General features: G+C 43.1%; 1 protein-coding gene across 1 annotated transcript; it reads right to left on the bottom strand.

Moving 5' to 3' along the window:
- Positions 1-451: 451 nt before the first annotated feature.
- pex2 (peroxisomal biogenesis factor 2) lies at positions 452-20,704 on the bottom strand. The gene is made up of 3 exons (XM_024000077.2): positions 20,620-20,704; positions 3,390-3,883; positions 452-3,112 (listed from the first exon to the last, which is right to left on the bottom strand). Exons 1-3 carry the CDS (start codon positions 20,621-20,623, stop codon positions 2,627-2,629), a joined length of 984 nt encoding a protein of 327 aa, XP_023855845.1. The 5' UTR covers positions 20,624-20,704; the 3' UTR covers positions 452-2,626.
- Positions 20,705-20,729: the final 25 nt, after the last annotated feature.

Here is a 20,729-nt window from a genome sequence, read left to right as displayed (position 1 = left end):
ACAACTTTGACATCAGCAAACTGCTGGCCCACCTGACACCATGGTCTGCAGTTGTGATGCCGGTTGGACATAGTGCTAAATTCTCAAAAACTACGTTGGGGTGGCTTATGGTAGAAAACTGAACATTCAATTCTCTGGCAACAGCTCTGGTGGACATTCCTGCAGTTAGCATTGCCAATTACACACTCCCTCAAAACTTGACACATCTGTGGCATTATGTCGTGTGATAAAACTGCACATTTCAGCATGACCTTTTATTGTCCCCAGCACAAGGTGCACCTGTGTAATGATCATGCTGTTTAATCAGCTTCTTGATATGCCACACCTGTCAGGTGGGTGGATTATGTCGGCAAAGGAGAAATGCTCACTAACAGGGATGTCAACAAATGTGTTCACAATTTCTGCGAACTTATATTTCAGCTCATGAAACATGGGACCAACACTTTGCATGTTCCGTTTATATTTTTGTACAGTATATTTTAATTCATTAAAATCATCCAAGGACAGGTAGGCCTATTTGACGCATGAACAGACACAGGCACATGCGCGCATGCTCATAAACGCCCCAACATACAGAATCAGAGGCAGCATAAAAAGCATGGTGGTTAGGCATTTGAATAATTAACATGAACATCATCAGTAAATACTGTAGAATCCCTGTGTATTGATCTCATGAGCAAAAGCCCTCAAGCCAAGAAACACCAAATATTTTCTTTGTGTCAAACTAATTTCATCAACCCCTTCAGAAGTGAACCAGTCAGGATGAGTGTGTTTGTGTGTATTAGCGAGTTTGTGTAAGCTAGACCAAACCAAACAGGCCTCAAAAGAAACTAAGCCGTCAGTAGTGTATGTGTCTGTGTGTATGTGTATGTGTCTGTGTGTATGTGTCTGTGTGTATGTGTCTGTGTGTATGTGTATGTGTGTATGTGTCTGTGTGTATGTGTGTGTGTGTCTGTGTATGTGTCTGTGTGTGAGAGAACCAGCCTGACCAAACCCATCTCTCCTATAGTCCTGATTGATTGCCTCCACAATCAGCAATTAAGCTCCAGTGATCATCCAGAGGAGGGGGGTCTCTGCTCTCCGCCAGCCCAGAGAAGGCCTCACTGGGCAGGGCTACGTTTGGCCCGGGGCTGGGCTCATTGGAGGAGGTTAACTCCAGCATAAATAAGCATCTTTGCAGTCATTACAGGGATTAGGCAGTGATTCGCCTGCAAGGAACCAAGAGGCTGCCAGAGGTTCACTACAGTTCACAGCCTGACTTATAGGGAGAGGCCCGCCGAGATTACTGAGTGTATGTGAGAGAGACAGAGAGAGACAGAGAGAGAGAGAGAGAGTGTATAAGTGTGTCTCCAATCTGAGCCCCTGGCTGCCCCTTGATCTTTTGCATGTTTCAGCAGTGTGAAAGGGGATAAGGAGAGATGGAGAGAGAGCAGAGGGAGAGATGGAGAGAGAGCATAGGGAAAGATGGAGAGAGAGCAGAGGGAGAGATGGGAAGAGAAGGAGAGATGGAGAGAGAGCAGAGGGAGAGGAGAGACAGAGAGAGAGCAGAGATGGGAAGAGGGCATAGGGAAAGATGGAGAGAGAGCATATGGGAAGAGAGCATGGGGAAAGATGGAGAGAGAGAAGGAGAGAGAGCAGATGGGAAGAGAGCATGGGGAAAGATGGAGAGAAGGAGAGACCAGAGGGAGAGGAGAGATGGGAAGAGGAGAGAGAGCAGAGGGAGAGGAGAGATGGTAAGAGGAGAGATGGGAAGAGAGAGACCAGAGGGAGAGAGAGCAGAGGGAGAGAGAGCAGAGGGAGAGGAGAGATGGGGAAAGATGGAGAGACCAGAGGGAGAGGAGAGATGGGAAGAGGAGAGATGGGGAGAAGCGTGTATGTTATAACTTTCCTAAATTTCTCTCTTCACTTTAAAACAAGAAACACCCATTAAATGGGGTCATTATTTGGGTATTAATTAAATTGACTACATTTTAATGAACAGGATTTAGGCACAAATACAAACAGATGCAAATTTCGTTAGCGGTGATGAGCAACAGAAAATCATCCATTATTTATTAGTCCCGTCAGTCATGTTTTTGCATTTTTCATCAGAACAAATATTCCCATTTGAACAGAACAGAGCAGCACAAGGCCAATTTGGGGCAGAATCAACACATTTCTTCATCAAATATATGCTCTGTGTTTCTCCAACAGTCACTCAGAGCTGTGTGAACAAACAGGCCAGTCCAAAGTCTAACAGTAGGAATGGAAGGGCAACAGGAGCAGGATGGTCAGTGTGTGTGTGCTCACATACATTATACATGGGCAGACAGGCCCTGTCTGTTCATACAACAGACTGAATCTCACTCATCATCATCTTGTCTTTCCAGTGCATCTTCCATCGTCACCCAGAGTATCTTAAGCAAAGAAACTTTGCTCAGTTAAAGGGTCCCTCTGAGAMCCTTTGTGTGTGTGTATTTCTGAATGTCTGTCCGTGTTTGTGTGTGTGTGTGTGCATGTGTAAATGTCAATTTTTCTGTAGACACTGTGTATTGAAGTCCATTCACTGTGACCTTGAGTGTCACCAAAAGCTCACTTTACAAGTAAACACGTGTTGTGTGTGTTCCCGTGACTGGATGTGACGTTATCAGCTAGCGTGGACGTCAGTCATCTCGACCTGCAGTTTGACAGACTTTGCCTCCCCGACTTCCACGCCACACTTAGGACATGTCAGGTAGGCATCGGCGATGGAGTGACTCTTGACGCAGTAGTAACAGAACACATGACCACAACCTACCATGTGAGGCATGGTAGGCCACTCCCCACACAGACCACACTCCTTCCACACCGCTGAGCCCTCTCTCACCCCCACCTCCACTCCCTCACCCACTCCTAGGGGGTAGAGCAGTGAATACATGGTTGTCTTGATCTTCCTCATGTTGACTAGAGGGAGGAGGAAGATGAGGAACTCAGCGAAGCCGTGCCACAGCAGCTCTCTATTCATGTACTGGAAGGCTGCATCCCGGACCGTCTGGGGCTTAGTGAACACCGCACGGATACCCAGGATCCTTTCTGTCAGAGATGGGTGGCGCCCCTTCCTCAGGAACACCAGGAAGTTGATCAGATTGGCTACCTGGGGAGATATCAGCGGCATGAGTAACAGCTAGCCCAGGGTTTCCCAAACTCAGTCCTCAGGACCCCAAGGGCTGCACGTTTTGCTTTTTACCCTAGCACTACACAGCCGATTCAAATAATCAATTAATCATCAAGCTTTGATTTTGATTTGATTGAATCAGCTGTGTAGCGTTAGGGCAAAAAGCAAAACGTGCATGCCTTGGGGTCCCGAGGACAAAGTATGGAAAACGCTAAGCTAGCCAATCAAAACTCAGAACTTTACTTTATGACCCTACCTGGGTAAGGCCGGTGATAAGAGAAAGAACTCGACGCAGTCCCAGACGCAGACCTCCATCAGCCGGGGGACTGCCGCCCAGCCCCAACCCCAGGGAGAGGAGCAAGCTGTGGGATCGCTCCGTCAGCCAGCGGGGGCCGACTGTCAGCAGGGCCAGGCCCAGCCTCTGTCTCCTGCTCAGGGCCCTGTAGCACTGGGATAGTGACAGCGTGTTGTGGTAACAGAGGTTCATCATAGACTGGCCCACCGTAGCACTGTTGGGGTAGACTGTGAACCTCCAGAGAAGGAGCTGGAGCAGGGCCTTGAGTTCAGGCTCCACGGGGGTGAGCAGGCCTGGGCGGAAGTGTTGGAAGCACTGGGAGAACTGGTTCCACACCAGCTGGTCCAGAGCAGAGTCCAGCTCAAAGGCATCCAGCTGGTTGATCCTCAAGACAGGAGTCTGAGGGTCTGGACCTGAACCTCCCTCTGGTGGGGGATGGGCTCCTCTGGTAGAAGCTGGAAAAGAAGAAAATCAAAAATTATACTTGTAGGCTACATCACATACATACAGTATGCAATACAAGGATGTATCAAAGGTGCTCCACAGCAACATAGGCCTAATCCCCAAAGAAAGACTCTTTTGGCAAGAATAAACTGTCTTGGAAGGACGAAACCTTGAGAGGACCAGATGTAAAGGGATACTTTGACATTTTGGCAATGAAGCCCTTTATGTACTTCCCTTGAGTCAGATGAACTCGTGGACACCATTTGAATGTCTCTGCATCCAGAATGAAGGAAGTTAGAGGTAGTTTTGTGAGCCAATGCTAAGTGCAATCTTAGTGCAATGACGATGTCTACAGGAACAGCTGGCATTCTAGCTGTCATATAGACGTCCAGTCTTTGCACTAACGCTAGCCAGCAACTTCCTTCAAACAAGAGACATAAAAAAGGTATCCCTGATTTCATCTGACTGAGGAAGTACAGTAGATAAAGGTCTGCATTGCCAAAATCTCAAAAGGAGAAGTTTGCTTTTTTACAACCAAATAATTTTGTTYGTAAATGGCATGTTATAGAAAGGTCCAGATTTCACTTGTTTTTAAGAAACTTAACGCAACCAGCGATTCATTTCCTCATCCTCGTTGTGTAGTACAGGGCTTCTAAAAAAGGTTCCAAAAACACCCAAATACATCCTTTTAGAAACTGAAACGCAGTCATTATAGTGACGTAGGTCTTTAGAAGTTGTACACATGAAATTGTGTCATTTCAAACTTTAACTGGAATGTTGTATTCCATTTTGTGTGACTTGAGACATTTCCCCTATCCAGCTATTCCATTCTCTGTGTAGCCTGCTGCTACAGGTAATTGCCAAAATGAAGGAAACACAAACATAATGTGTCTTAATAAGGCGTTGGGCCACCACATGGCGCCAGAACAGMTTCATTGCACCTTGGCATAGATTCTATATGAATTAATTACATTTTATATATGTGTCAGATCGCCAATTGGCAACCCATCCTTTATGGGATTAATTGGCACAAACAACCATTACAATAATTCACTATGGTAATTMAATTATCATTGTTCTTCCGGTGTTCTCTACATTGCATAAAGAGTGAAAAACAATTCCATAAAAAATTCTAAATGAACACATAACAGTAAATAAGGTTATCCAAACAATACTTACATCCCTAGAGCAGTACAATAACACATACATACATCTGAAGTCGGAAGTTTACATACACTTAGGTCGTTTTTCAACCAGTCCACAAATTTCTTGTTAACAAACTATAGTTTTGGCAAGTCGGTTAGGACATCTACTTTGTGCATGACACAAGTCCTTTTTCCAACAATTGTTGGAAAATTTGTGGGCAGAACTGAAAAAGCGTGTGCAAGCAAGGAGGCCTACAAACCTGACTCCGTTACACAAGCTCTATCAGGAGGAATGGGCCAAAATTCCCCCAATTTATTGTGGGATGCTTGTGGAAGGCTACCTGAAACGTGTTAAACAATTTAAAGCCAATGCTACCAAATACTAATTGAGTGTATGTAAACTTCTGACCCACTGGGAATGTGATGAAAGAAATAAAAGCAGAAATAAATCACTCTATTACTCTGACATTTCACATTCTTTAAAAAAAGGAAATTTTTAGGGAATTTAGGGAATTTTTACTAGGATTAAATGTCAGGAATTGTGAAAAACTGAGTTTAAATGTATTTGGCTAAGGTGTATGTTAACCTCCGACTTCAACTGTATATCACAACATATTATTTGTTTTTTAAGTAACTCATGCTAGAAAAGGTTGGAGACAATTGTACATACATAGATACATACACTACAGTTCAGAAGTTTGGGGTCACTTAGAAATGTCCTTGTTTTTGAAAGAAAAGCAAATTTTTTGTCCATTAAAATAACATCAAATTGATCAGAAATAGTGTAGATATTGTTAATGTTGTAAATGACTACTGTAGCTGGAAACGGCATATTGTTTATGGAATATCTACACAGGCGTAGAGGCCCATTAACAGCAACCATCACTCCTGTGTTTCAATGGCACGTTGTGTTAGCTAATCCAAGTGTATCATTTTAAAAGGCTAATTGATCATTAGAAAACCCTTTTGTAATTATGTTAGCACAGCTGAAAACTGTTGTTCTGATTAAAGAAGCAATAAAACTGGCCTTCTTTAGACTAGTTGGGTATTTGGAGCTTCAGCATTTGTGGGTTCTATTACAGGCTCAAAATGTCCAGAAATAAAGTTCTATCTTCTGAAACTCGTCAGTCTATTCTTGTTATGAGAAATGAAGGCTATTCCATGCGAGAAACTGCCAAGAAACTGAAGATCTGGTACAACACTGTGTACTATTCCCTTCACAGAACAGCGCAACCTGTCTCTAACCAGAATAGGAGTGGGAGGCCCCGGTGCACAACTGAGCAAGAGGACAAGTATATTAGATTGTCTAGTTTTAGAAACAGACGCCTCACATGTCCTCAACTGGCAGCTTCATTAAATAGTACCCGCAAAACACCMGTCTCAATTAGAGGTCGACCAATTAATCGGAATGGCCGATTAATTAGGACCGATTTCAAGTTTTCATAACAATCGGTAATCGGTATTTTTGGACACCGATTTGACGATTTATTTTTATTTTTTATCACCGTTATTTTACTAGGCAATTTAGTGAAGGACACATTCTTATTTTCAATGACGGCCTAGGAACGGTGGGTTAACTGCCTTGTTCAGGGGCAGAACAACAGATTTTTACCTTGTCAGCTCGGAGATTCGTTTTTGCAATCTTCCGGTTACTAGTCCAACGCTCTAACCACCTGCCTTACATTGCACTCCACGAGGAGCCTGCGTGGCAGGCTGACTACCTGTTACGCGAGGGCAGCAAGAAGCCAAGGTAAGTTGCTAGCTAGCATTAAACTTATCTTATAAAAACAATCAATCAATCTTAACATAATCACTAGTTAACTACAAATGGTTGATGATATTACTAGTTTATCTAGCGTGTCCTGCGTTGCATATAATCGATGCGCCTACTTCGACAAATGGTGATGATTTAACAAGCGCATTTGCGAAAAAAGCACCGTCATTGCACCAATGTACCTAACCATAAACAACAATGCCTTTCTTTAAAATCAATACACAAGTATATCTTTTTAAACCTGCATATTTAGTTAATATTGCCTGCTAACATGAATTTCTTATAATTAGGGAAATTGTGTCACTTCTCTTGCGTTCCATGCAAGCAGTCAGGGTATATGCAGCAGTTTGTGCTCATTGCGAACTGTGTGAAGTCCATTTATTCCTAACAAAGGCCATAATTAATTTGCCAGAATTGTACATAATTATGACATAACATTGAAGGTTGTACAATGTAACAGCAATATTTAGACTTAGGGATGCCATCCGTTAGATAAAATACGGAACGGTTCCGTATTTCACTGAAAGAATAAACGTTTTGTTTTCGAAATGATAGTTTCCGGATTCGACCATTTTAATGACCAAAGGCTCGTATTTCTGTGTGTTATTATGTTATAATTAAGTCTATGATTTGATAGAGCAGTCTGACTGAGCGATGGTAGGCAGCAGCAGGCTCGTAAGCATTCATTCAAACAGCACTTTCGTGCGATACTAAAGTGCCTATAAGAACATCCAATAGTCAAAGGTATATGAAATACAAATCGTATAGAGAGAAATAGTCCTATGATTCCTATAATAACTACAACCTAAAACTTCTTACCTGGGAATATTGAAGAATCATGTTAAAAAGGAACCACCAGCTTTCATATGTTCTCATGTTCTGAGCAAGGAACTTAAACGTTAGCTTTTTTAATTTTTATTTTACCTTTATTTAACCAGGTAGGCTAGTTGAGAACAAGTTCTCATTTGCAACTGCGACCTGGCCAAGATAAAGCATAGCAGTGTGAACAGACAACAACACAGAGTTACACATGGAGTAAACAATAAACAAGTCAATAACATGGTAGAAAAAAGAGAATCTATATACAATGTGTGCAAAAGGCATGAGGAGGTAGGCAATAAATCGAATAATTACAATTTAGCAGATTAACACTGGAGTGATAAATCATCAGATGATCATGTGCAAGTAGAGATACTGGTGTGCAAAAGAGCAGAAAAGTAAATAAATAAAAGCAGTATGGGGGGTGAGGTAGGTAAATTGGGTGGGCTATATACCGATGGACTATGTACAGCTGCAGCGATCGGTTAGCTGCTCGGATAGCAGATGTTTAAAGTTGTTGAGGGAGATAAAAGCTCCAACTTCAGAGATTTTTGCAATTCGTTCCAGTCGCAGGCAGCAGAGAACTGGAAGGAAAGGCGTCCAAATAAGGTTTTGGCTTTAGGATGATCAGTGAGATACACCTGCTGGAGCACGTGCTACGGGTGGGTGTGGCCATCGTGACCAGTGAACTGAGATAAGGCGGCACTTTACCTAGCATAGCCTTGTAGATGACCTGGAGCCAGTGGGGCTGACGACGAACATGTAGCGAGGGCCAGCCGACTAGGGCATACAGGTCGCAGTGGTGGTCATATAAGGTGCGTTAGTAACAAAACGGATGGCACTGTGATAAACTGCATCCAGTTTGCTGAGTAGAGTATTGGAAGCTATTTGTAGATGACATCGCCGAAGTCGAGGATCGGTAGGATAGTCAGTTTTACTAGGGTAAGTTTGGCGGCGTGAGTGAAGGAGGCTTTGTTGCGAAATAGAAAGCCGACTCTAGATTTGATTTTGGATTGGAGATGTTTGATATGAGTCTGGAAGGAGAGTTGCAGTCTAGCCAGACACCTAGGTACTTATAGATGTCCACATATTCTAGGTCGAACCATCCAGGGTGGTGATGCTAGTCGGCGTGCGGGTGCAGGCAGCGACCGTTGAAAAGCATGCATTTGGTTTTACTAGCGTTTAAGAAGCAGTTGGGAGGCCACGGAGGAGTGTGTTATTGGCATGAAGCTCGTTTGGAAGTAGTTAACACAGTGTCCAAGGAAGGGCAGAAGTATACAGAATCGTGTTGCGTAGAAGGTGGATCAGGAATCGCCGCCAGCAAGAGCAACATCATTGATATATACAGAGAAAAGAGTCGGCCCGAGAATATAACCCTGAGGTACCCCATAGAGACTGCAGAGGACCGGAGAGCATGCCTCCGATTTGACACACTGAACTCTGTCTGCAAAGTAGTTTGGTGAACCCAGGCAAGGCAGTCATTTAGAAAAAACCGAGGCTACTGAGTCTGCTCAATATAATAGGTGATTTGACAGAAGTCGAAAGCCTTGGCCAGGTCGATGAAGACGGCTGCAACAGTACTGTCTTTTATCGATGGCGGTTTATGATATAGCTTTAGTACCTTGAGCGTGGCTGAAGGTGCACCCTGACCGCGGCTCGGAAACCGGATTGCACAGCGGAGAAGGTACGGTGGGATTCGAGTGATGTAGGTGATCTGTTTGTTGACTGCTGGTCGAAGACCTTAGATAGGCAGGCAGGATGGATATAGGTCTGTAACAGTTTGGGTCCAGGGTGCCCCCTTTGAAGAGTGGTGATGACCGCGCAGCTTTTCCAATCCTTGGGGATCTCAGATGATTACGAAGGAGAGGTTGAACAGGCTGGTAATAGGGGGTGCGACAATGGCGGCGACAGTTTCAGAAATAGGGGGGTCCGATTGTCAAGCCCAGCTGATTTGTATGGGTCCCAGGTTTTCCAGCTCTTTCAGAACATCGCTATCTGGATTGGGTAAAGTAGAACGCTGGGGAGTGCTTGGTGCGAGTTAGTGCAGCTGTGGCCAAGGTTGAGTCGTTCCAGGGAAGGCATTGGCAGCCGTTGAGAAAATGCTTGTTGAAGTTTTCGTTTACGGATTTATCGGTAGTGTGACCGTGTTAACCTAGCCCAGTTGTCAGTGTGGCGCTGGGAGGAGGTGCTTTGTTCCCCATGGACTTTACAGTATCCCAGAACTTTTTGGAGTTAGAGCTACAGGATGCAAATTTCTGCTTGAAAAAGCTGGCCTTTGCTTCCTGACTGACTGCGTGTATTGGTTCCTGACTTCCCTGAACAGTGCATATCGCGGGGGCCTTCGATGCTATTGCAGTTCGCCACAGGATGTTTTTGTGCTGGTCGAGGGCAGTCAGGTCTGGGAGTGAACAGGGCATATCTGTTCTTAGTTCTGCATTTTTGAACGGCATATCTTGTCTAATATGGTGAGGAAGTAACTTTTAAAGAAACCAGGCATCCTCAACTGACGGGATGAGGTCAATATCCTTCCAGGGTACCCGGGCCAGGTCGTTAGAAAGGCCTGCTAGCAGAAGTTTAGGGAGCGTTTGACAGTGATGAGGGGTGGCGCTTTGACCGCGACCGTAGCGGATACAGGCAATAAGCAGTGATCGCTGAGACTTGATTGAAGACAGCAGAGGTGTATATTGGAGGGCAAGTTGGGCAGGATAATGTCTTATTAGGGTGCCCATGTTTACGGATTTAGGGTTTTAACCTGGTGGGTTCCTTGATGATTTGTGTGAGATTGAGGGCATCTAGCTTAGATTGTAGGACTGCGGCGGGTGTTAAGCATATCCCAGTTTTAGGTCACCTAACAGAACAAACTCTGAAGCTAGATGGGGAGCGATCAATTCACAGATGGTGTCCAGGGCACAGCTGGTAGCTGAGGGGGGTCGGTAGCAGGCGGCAACAGTGAGAGACTTATTTCTGGAGAGATTAATTTTTAAAATTAGAGAGTTCGAACTGTTTGGGCATAGAAAGTATGACAGAACTTTGCAGGCTAACTCCTCCCCCTTTGGCAGTTCTATCTTGACGGAAAGTGTTATAGTTGGGTATGGCAATCTCAAATTTTTGGTGGCCTTCCTAAGCCAGGATTCAGACACGGCAAGGACATCAGGGTTGGCAGAGTGTGCTAAAGCGGTGAGTAAGACAAACTTAGGGGGAGGCTTCTGATGTTGACATGCATGAGGCAAGGCTTTTTCGATCACAAAGTCAACAAATGAGGGTGCCTGGAGACTTGCAGGGCCTGGGTTTACCTCCACATCACCGAGGAACAGAGGAGTAGTAGGATGAGGGTGCGGGCAAAGGCTATAAAAACTGGTCAGGAATAAAAGGAGCAGATTTAAGGGCGTGGTAGAATAGATTTCGGGCATAATGTGCAGACAGGGGTATGGTGGGGCACGGATACAGCGGAGGCAAGCCCAGGCACTGGGTGATGATAAGAGAGGTTGTACCTGGACATGCTGGTCTCAATGGGTGAGGTCACGCATGTGTGGGAGGTGGGACAAGGAGGTATCAGAGGTACGGAGAGTGGAACTACGGGGTCATTGCAAACCAAAACAATGATAACTAGCCTGAACAACAGTATACAAGGCATATTGTATTTGAGAGAGACATACAGTAAGGCATAAAGTGATTGCAGGCTTGATGGGGGAGGAGCTAGCTTAAAGAAGTCAAGGGCAGGGTGATTGAGAGATGAACAGGCAGGCTAGTCAGCTAACACAGCAACAGCAGGTAAAAATGGCGACGACTAGGCAGAGAGGGTCGGATTAACTACACACAGAGCCTGAGTTAAAACACAGAGCCGACAGATAAAACACAAATAAACAGAATGGAGTACCGTGAATTAATGGACAGTCCGGCAGGCATCAGCTATGTAGCCAAGTGATCATAGTGTCTAGGGGGCAGCCGTAGATGGAGCAGGGAAGCCGCCACTACGCTAGCACGCGGCGTTTAAAGTTAGTAGCCCGGGGGGTGGTCTGCTCAGACGGAGGGGGTCTGCTCAGACAGAGGCCGGTTGAGGGCACAGCGGATGGGGTATTCGTCTGCAGACCAGACGTGGTCGTGTCGACAGAGAATCCAAGCCGGATGGCGATGGCGAAAGAGGTATTGTAGAATTGTGTTTGCTAGCTGGTGCTAGCTTCGTGGCAGTGGCGTTAGCTGCAAGCTAGCTGTGAGGATCAGAAGTAGTGGCTCAGGGATTACGGCAGGAATCCGGCGTTGTTGTGGAGAGACAGTCCGATGCTGGTAAATTGGWGAGTAATATCCAGGCTAAKAACAGGGCTGGTGTCTGTGCAGAAGGTAAAAGCTGCTAGCAGCGGCTAAAAATGACTAAATAGCTTGTAGCTGATTAGCTACTGGGGGTTCTTGAATGTGTTCCAAATTTAAAAAATAATAGCGATTCCGTATCACATTGGGTGAGGTAGGTTACCGGAAGGTATAATCGAATAAAAAATCGAAAAGAGATAGATTTAAAAAAAATATATATATACAAGAAATACGAAACATACAAACGTACACGAGAGGACGAAACAAACACGTCTACACTGCTACGCCATCTTGGAAAACCAAGACCATTGACCATTTACATGGCACATATTGCACTTTTACTTTCTTCTCCAATACTTTGTTTTTACATTATTTAAACCAAATTGAACATGTTTCATTATTTATTTGAGGCTAAATGGATTTTATTAATGTATTATATTAAGTTAAAATAAGTGTYCATTCAGTATTGTTGTAATTGTCATTATTACAAATAAATAAAAATCGTCCGATTAATCGGTATCGTCTTTTTTTGGTCCTCCAATAATCGGTATCGGCGTTGAAAAATCATAAATCGGTCGACCTCTAGTCTCAACGTCAACAGTGAAGAGGCGACTCCGGGATGCTGGCCAACTCTAGGCAGAGTTGCAAAGAAAAAGCCATATCTCAGACTGGCCAATAAAAAGAAAAGATTAAGATGGGCAAAAGAACACAGACACTGGACAGAGGAAATGTCTAAGGAAATTTGCATGCCTCAGCTCGAGTCACAACAAAATGGAATACAACATTGCAGATAAAGTTCGGAATGACAATTTCATGTGTATAACATGTAAAGACCTACATCACTATACTGACAGCGTTTCAGTTTCTAAGAGGACGTATTTGTGTGTTTTTGGATCCTTTGCTCATGCTTTTTTCAGAGCCCCTTTACTGCCACAACGAGGATGAGGATTTAAATCACTGGTTGGGGGGGGGGGTGGGTTTCTCAAAAACAAGTGAAATTGCAACAACAAAAAAGTGTCTGGACCCTTCTATAACATGCCATTTACATTAAAAATGTAGATTTGGTTGTAAAAAAGCTAAATTCTCCTTTAAGATGAGAAGTCCATCCTATTTTGCATTTTTATAGTGGATCTGAAATCACTTTTCACATGTAAAACCCATCCTAAATGTGGCCTTTGAGCGTTGCAATGCGGAGGCACATGGGGTCTTAAGATGCACACGGTCACACACACACACACGGTCTTAGCCCAGATAGGGGTGTGCGGAAGAATCACATCAACAGGGATTAGCCTAATGGCGCAGTCTTGGCTACACCGTAACCATCTGCCAATATGGAACTACTTCACTCCCCGGTGTACTCTAGATGAGATCCCACCACTGTGACGTCTGGATGACTCCTCACTGAGTGTGTCTGTGTGAGTCCATGTTTGTATCGTCCTTGGTTTATCTCTCCCCATCCAAATGAAATGGTTTAGAAATGAAAGGCCGAAGGAGAGAAAGAGAGAGAGAGAGACCTTTGTGCTGTGGTGAACAGGATTTGTTACGTGGCTTTAAGAGATTTCAGCTCTGGAATGGAAATATGGCAGCTTTGACTGAAGGGGTCAGTTGTGACATTTAGACCGAGTTACATTCTAATAAGCAGCACTGCGGTGCTTAGAGTTTATTTTGGTCCATAAGAACATCCTGCATTCATGATGTTTCAATAGACTTCAGATGATACAGTACCACCCAGTTACATTTAGAAATGAATGAAATGGGTGACATTTTAAAGGAAATAAGTCATTCAAGTTTAATTTAATTCATGACACTATTTACGAGTGCAGCATACAATGTCTATTATACGAAGTTTGAATTGGAATTTAATTTATAAAGTAGCCTAAAACTTACAAGAAAATAAGTAGGTGAATATCAAATAATTACATAAAGATTCTAATATATAACCTAATTTGTTATGTCACATCATTTAGGTGACATAGCTAAGCATAATTGGTCCTTGGTAAATAATAATACATTTAATTTGTATAAGTGCTTTTCATTAGAATTATCTCAAAGCTTTACTGAGAAACAAATGAAGTAGTAGCCTCACGTTTGTATGCACTGCCTCAGTGTGGGCGTATGCACTGCCTCAGTGTGGGCGTATGCACTGCCTCAGTGTGGGCGTATGCACTGCCTCAGTGTGGCGATGCACTGCCTCAGTGTGGGCGTATGCACTGCCTCAGTGTGGGCGTATGCACTGCCTCAGTGTGGGCGTATGCACTGCCTCAGTGTGGGCGTATGTGCATGCCTGCATGTGTGTGTGTGTGTGTCAATCAGGTAGGCAGGCAGGGGCATACGTAGATAATCCACCGGTCCACAGCGCCATATAGCCTCACAGTGCCAAGTGTGGAAATATCCCCCTCTCTCCATCCCTTCCTCCTTCCCTCCCTCTTGGGAGAATCCCCTGGCCTGGTACTCCCTTCAACGCTGTTATTGAGCAGTTGACAAGTTATGAATGAAAATGTTTTATTTGGGAACACAGTATTGACAGCCGGCTATCAATAGTACTGTGGCTATTGTCAGGGGCTTGTCAATATTAATGTAATTATGATGTAAGAGGATGAGAGAGATGTTAGAGTCAGGCCACTGTAACATCTTCTAGACACACACACACACACACACATCAATAGCAGGATTACTATTGACAGCTACCCTCAGACTCTCAGCTATATGCCAAATACATAACAGCCCCACACTTCAGTCAATACTCTCTGCCTATAAAAATGAAGTAGTGAAATTTACAGGGCTTTCACCACAGAACTGGAAATCTATGGCTCTTATGTAATGGTCAGAAGTCACCGATCAATGGGCAGTGGTTAGGCCTATTGTAAATAAAGGACATACACTTACAGAGGCACGAAAGAGCAAACACACACACACACAAAGATTATGTTCAAGCATTGAACAGGAGCCATCGACTTCATAATGGATCAACACAGGGAGAATGCCCTCTCCTGGAGCTGGTGAGTGAGTAGAGTGAGAGAGAGAGAGAGAGAGAGAGGACTGACTGACTGACTGAGTGTGGGTTATTGCCTAAAGTTATCTACTATAGGCCTAGTTCTGAAATCAATACAAAACAAGTAAAAAGCTAGAAGCCTACACATTTCATGGGGTAAATGTAATGATGTTTAAATTCTATATTTAACATTGCTTCAAACAGCATTTTGGGGATATTTACAGATTTAGGGAAGTCTGAGGCCAAATGAATCATTACTAGGACAATGTCAATACACAACATATGGATATACTGCCACAACAACAACGCTAGCACAAAGGGTTAATATGGAGCAAACACCACTCCTGCACCATGACAAATAATAGGATAAAAACATGAGCGCTCGGCGGCATCCAAGCTGTAGTCTGCTGCTCAAATCAGGGCTTATGACAACTGGCGCAAAGTGACGAATGAGTGACAGATAAGATTGCGGCATATCAACTGTCACCCCCACCCCTAGGCAGCATCCTGTCGGCTACGATCTACTGATGGAAAAAGGGATAGGGAAAAAAAGAACAGAAAATACCAGAGTGAAAACAGATAAGCACAAACTGCTCAACGACAACACCCTGACCTTGAGTCTGTCTGGCTGTCACAACTGGACAGGACAGAACATTCCTGAAGCGAACATAGCAGCTCAGCTCGAATCAAGGCTATAAGGAATCAAGGGAATTTGGGAGGGTGGCTAGACTGTCATCTTGACCTTCAGTTTAGACATAGTGCCAGGGATGGCACCTTTAGGACAAGAGATAGAGAGGGAACGGGGGTGGGTGTCTTGATCCCCAAAGGACAGGACACATAATAGTGATATTATCCCTATATTTTTCTGATCACTGAGACAATTATATTATTGCCTCCTTCAGATATAAAATGTCTAATATATGTATGCCTGGCTTTGTATATAAGCAATTTATTATGCATCAAACTCCTGGCTTAGACTCTCGTACACAAATACCAAGGCAGTTAGCTTTGCTTGTTAGCCTACATTCTGTGAACTAAAATATAAACTGTTACAATTGGCTCATCTACTGTGTGGAATATTCCTTTAGCTCTCACCCTACATTTCTCCTCTCATGTAAATGAATTTGTGTAAAAGGTCTGGAGAATGTAACCCTCCATTCTAAGCACTCAAACCTCTTTTATTCCTCTCTTTATTGCTCTTCTCTCTCTGGCCAGAGTGCTAGGCCTACTAATGTTTTCTCAATGAAAATTAATGAGAATGTCAGTTTTGGAACTTTTAAAAAGTGATGTCATGGCCATTACAGGTATGCTAAGATTAGCCAGGCGGTAAGAGGACTAATTGTTATGAGTCTGTTTCATAAAAAATGGATGCGTGTAAATGCACAGAGTGGTCCTAGACCCTGGCTCCCTCTCTCTCTTGTTGTGTGTGTGTTGCACTCAAATGCTTAATCAGGACTCCCCTACTCACCTAAGACTAGGGTTGCAAACTGACTAGGGTTGGAACTTTCARYAAATTCCCCGGATTTCCAGAAATCCTGGTTGGAGGATCCCGGATTTCCTGCTTATTCCCTCCTGATTCCGGGAATTTGGGAAAACCAGGGAATTTATTGAAAGTTTAATGAATTTTGCAACCCTCTACCTAACACCATAGAGAGCCAGAGGGCGAGGGGGGCCTAGTTAATGCCTGAAAAAAATATAACTTCTGCCTGACACAAAGATTTGTGCTCTGCTTAATCTGGTTTGCTCAGAACATAAATTATTTAGGAGAATTAATTGATTTTGTGAGTACAAAGGTGGAAGATACAAAGCTTGTATGAGTAATAAGTACAGCAGGGTTTGCAGGAAAACAACTTAAAAACTCATGAAACATTTAGGAGGCCAAGGAAGTGCATTGAATGGTGAAGCAAGAACAGTTAATGAATGAGACATTTTTTGTTGTGTCTGATGAAGTAATGCGCAACTGCCATGGCCTAACCTCATGCAAATAAAATGTGTAGCGTTAAGAATATTTGATCAACTAATGCAGGACAGAAGACAAACGATGATGTGCAAACTTTTGTTCTCATGTTTTATCAGTTGTACACAGCAATTAAAACGATTGAGCAAATGGAATGCTTAACATGCTAGAGTGCCAGACAGACCCTGGCTTGTGAAGACCCAAGCAATGYTTTTTTCTCTCTCTAAAGCGGACAAAGAATGCTGTTAAAAGATGTGCTCATGTCTGGAGCAGTCACTCATCACAGTAAAAAWACTTCACAGAAACGTGCTGGCGTGATGAGTAGCCTAAACTCGTCTGAGGCCTGAAGGCTTGCGTTAGCTCCCCAAGCAAATGCCTAGGCTTTAGCTCAGCAGGCAAACAGTGTTGAGGCTTTTAGGCTAGACGAACCAAGTTCAAACACAGTCTGTCAGACGACTACCCCTGCCGACATTTGAACTTTGGATTCATTACAAACATTCCTACTGAACAACCCTTTTAGAGGACAGGGCCTGAGTGTAGAGAGCTTTTTCAAATGAGTGCAGCAGACAAAGCTGTGTCCATGTTAATGCCTGTTAGAGAAATCTATAGCTGACCTCTTGACCTCTAGCTGAGATCACACCCCAGTTTAACTTCACAGATTCCCTTAAAAACCCACTCAATATGCTAAGTGTTCTCTCTCTCTCTCTCTCTCTCTCATCCAGTGTAATCATCTGCTCTAGATTCTCTTGATAACAACACTCATTCCTAGTTCTTAATTCGTAAAGTCTACACATATCAGCCATTTAACAAAAAACGCAAAGCTCCTCCATTTTGATAATAAGGCAAGAGCATTACGTGATAATCAGTCAGAGGATTAGGTTGGCACGAGGCAAAATGGCCAGCTACAGAGTAATTGTAAAAGAGAGATGGAATAAAAAAAAATGAATAGAATAGAGGACGATGATTGAGGGGAGGGATGGAGTGAGTGGCCTCTTGAAAATCAATAAAATCACCTACTGTACAGAAATAATGACATCTCTTTCTCTCTCTCTGCTTTTAGACTGGCCTGGAGTGAGTTAAGCTTCAGGCTGAAATGGCAGTATAGCCTACTGCAATAATCAAATGTACAGTACACTAATTAATACCTATGGGGATAATTCCTRTTATAATATAGCCTATATACAGTATTCACTATATATACACAGTACCAGTCAGAAGTTTGGACACACCTACTCATTCAAGGGTTTGTCTTTATTTTTACTATTTTCTACATTGTAGAATAATAGTGATGAWAACAAAACTATGAAATAACACACATGGAATCATGTAGTAACCAAAAATATTTWATATGTCACATTCTTCAAAAGTAGCCACCCTTTACCTTGATGACAGCTTTGCACACTCTTGGCACTCTCAACCAGCTTCACCTGGAATGCTTTTCAACAGTCTTGAAGGAGTTCCCTCATATGCTGAGCACTTGTTGGCTGCTTTTCCTTGACACTGCGGTCCAACTTATCCCAAACCATCTCAATTGGGTTGAGGTCAGGTGATTGTGGAGGCCAGGTCATCTGATGCAGCAATCCATCACTCTCCTTCTTGGTCAAATAGCCCTTACACAGCCTGAAGGTGTGTTGAGTCATTGTCCTGCTGAAAAACAAATGATAGTCCCACTAAGTGCAAACCAGATGGGATGGCATATCGCTGCAAAATGCTGTGGTATCCATGCTGGTTAAGTGTGCCTTGAATTTGAAATAAATCACTGACAGTGTCACCAGCAAAGCACCCCCACACCATCACACCTCCTCCTCCATGCTTCACGGTGGGAACCACACATGCGGAAATCATCCGTTCACCTACTTTGCATCTCACAAAGACTCAGCGGTTGGAACCAAAAATCGCAAATTTGGACTCATCAGACCAAAGGACAGATTCCCACCGGTCTAATGTCCATTGCTCGTGTTTCTTGGCCCAAGCAAGTCTCTTCTTCTTATTGGTGTCCTTCAGTAGTGGTTTCTTTGCAGCAATTTGACCATGAAGGCCTGATTCACAGTCTCCTCTGAACAGTTGAAGTTGAGATGTGTCTGTTACTTGAACTCTGTGGAGCATTTATTTGGGCTGCAATTTCTGAGGCTGGTAACTAATGAACTCATCCTCTGCAGCAGAGGTAACTTTGGGTCTTCCTTTCCTGTGGCGGTCCTCATGAGAGMCAGTTTCATCATAGCGCTTGATGGTTTTTGCAACTGCACTTGAAGAARCTTTCAAAGTTCTTGAAATTTTMCAGATTGATTGACCTTAAACTTATGATGGACTGTCATTTCTTTTTGCTTATTTGAGCTGTTCTTGCCATAATACTGACAATTAACAGGCACACCTGTTAATTGAAATGCATTCCAGGTGACTACCTCATGAAGCTGGTTGAGAGAATGCCAAGCTAGTGCAAAGATGTCATCAAGGCAAAGGGTGGCCACCTCATGAAGAATCTCAAATTTAAAATAACACTTTTTTTGCTTACTACATGATTCCATGTTATTTCATGGTTTTGATGCCGTCACTATTATTCTACAATGTAGAAAATAGTAAAAATAAAGAAAAACCCTAGAATGAGTAGGTGTGTCCAAACTTTTGACTGGTACTGTATATATATATATATATATGGTTGGATTAATCTTGATATTCAAGTGGTGTTCTTATGATATTCAAGTAATRGGTATTAAGGTCATGATTAGTGAAGGGGGAAAATTGATACAGTTACATATTGTTATTTTTGACGATATATATCGTATTATATCTTTTTGACAATATCGCAATATTATTTTGCCGCTAGTTGGCTATACCTGCACCAAAACTCCAGTATTTTTCCTTCATAGCGTGTTCTCCATCTTCTCTTTAAATAGGGAGCCAATTAGTTTTSAGCACTTTTATTTCCACGACTGATCAAAACTCGTTTTCTCATGGCTCTCTTGTCTTTCTGCAGCAGGCATATGGTGAACAATATGTTTTGAAAATCCAATCACAATACACATCCTATCGACACCTAAGTATCTTGATAATATCTGGATCTTGATGTCCCTGGCAATTCCCAGCCCTAGTCATGATACAACTGCAGCTTGCTGTCAAAGTGAAACACGTCATTGGAATTTCTAGAAAACAAATGTAGTACACGTTTGTATTAATTACATCGATTGTTGCAGAACCTTTCCTCCGCTGCAAAACGTTTTGCAACAGAAACCGTTTACGCCAAATGGGAGACGGTTTGCGTCGAAACGAGAGATTCTATTGGWCAAATTCAGGTAAGTTCCTCCCCTTTCCTATATTTGCTTCCGTTTGGTTCTTAAACGGTTCCCATTGCGATACCTAATTTATACACACCAGGGATGTAATCATTAGTCCAAAGAGTAGCGTTTTTCAACGAAAACAATAGTTTATATTGGACAGATTCAGGTAGGTCCCCCGTTTCGTTCCTAGTGAATAGACCCCAGCTTGACCGCCATACTGTCATTTTGATAGTGTGCAGTAGATAGTATTTGAAAGCGACACAGCTCATCGATACTGAACTGTACATAATGCAAATCAAAGCACAGAAGACATGGCACATGAGTATACATTCCAACGAAGTAGCATATGCATTGCCCACTGTTTGCAATATATCTCGCGCAAATATATCGATTGCCGTTTAAATGTAATTGGAATATGCAGCTAATATAACTTGGCAATGCATTGTATTTCATATGACAAAAATATTTATATATATTTACCCATTGTTTTGCTTGAAATCGACCGTTTGTCACCTAGATGTGAAAGCACTCTTCATTTCCGGGTTGTCAACGCTAACCACTCCTCTAAAAGCGAACGGGCCAATCGACAA

The sequence above is a fragment of the Salvelinus sp. IW2-2015 genome, linkage group LG14 (genome assembly GCF_002910315.2).
Source record: "Salvelinus sp. IW2-2015 linkage group LG14, ASM291031v2, whole genome shotgun sequence".
In the NCBI taxonomy this organism is placed as follows: domain Eukaryota; kingdom Metazoa; phylum Chordata; class Actinopteri; order Salmoniformes; family Salmonidae; genus Salvelinus; species Salvelinus sp. IW2-2015.
The sequence above is the reverse complement of the archived record's forward strand: the minus strand, read 5'-3'. Positions and strand labels throughout refer to the sequence as shown.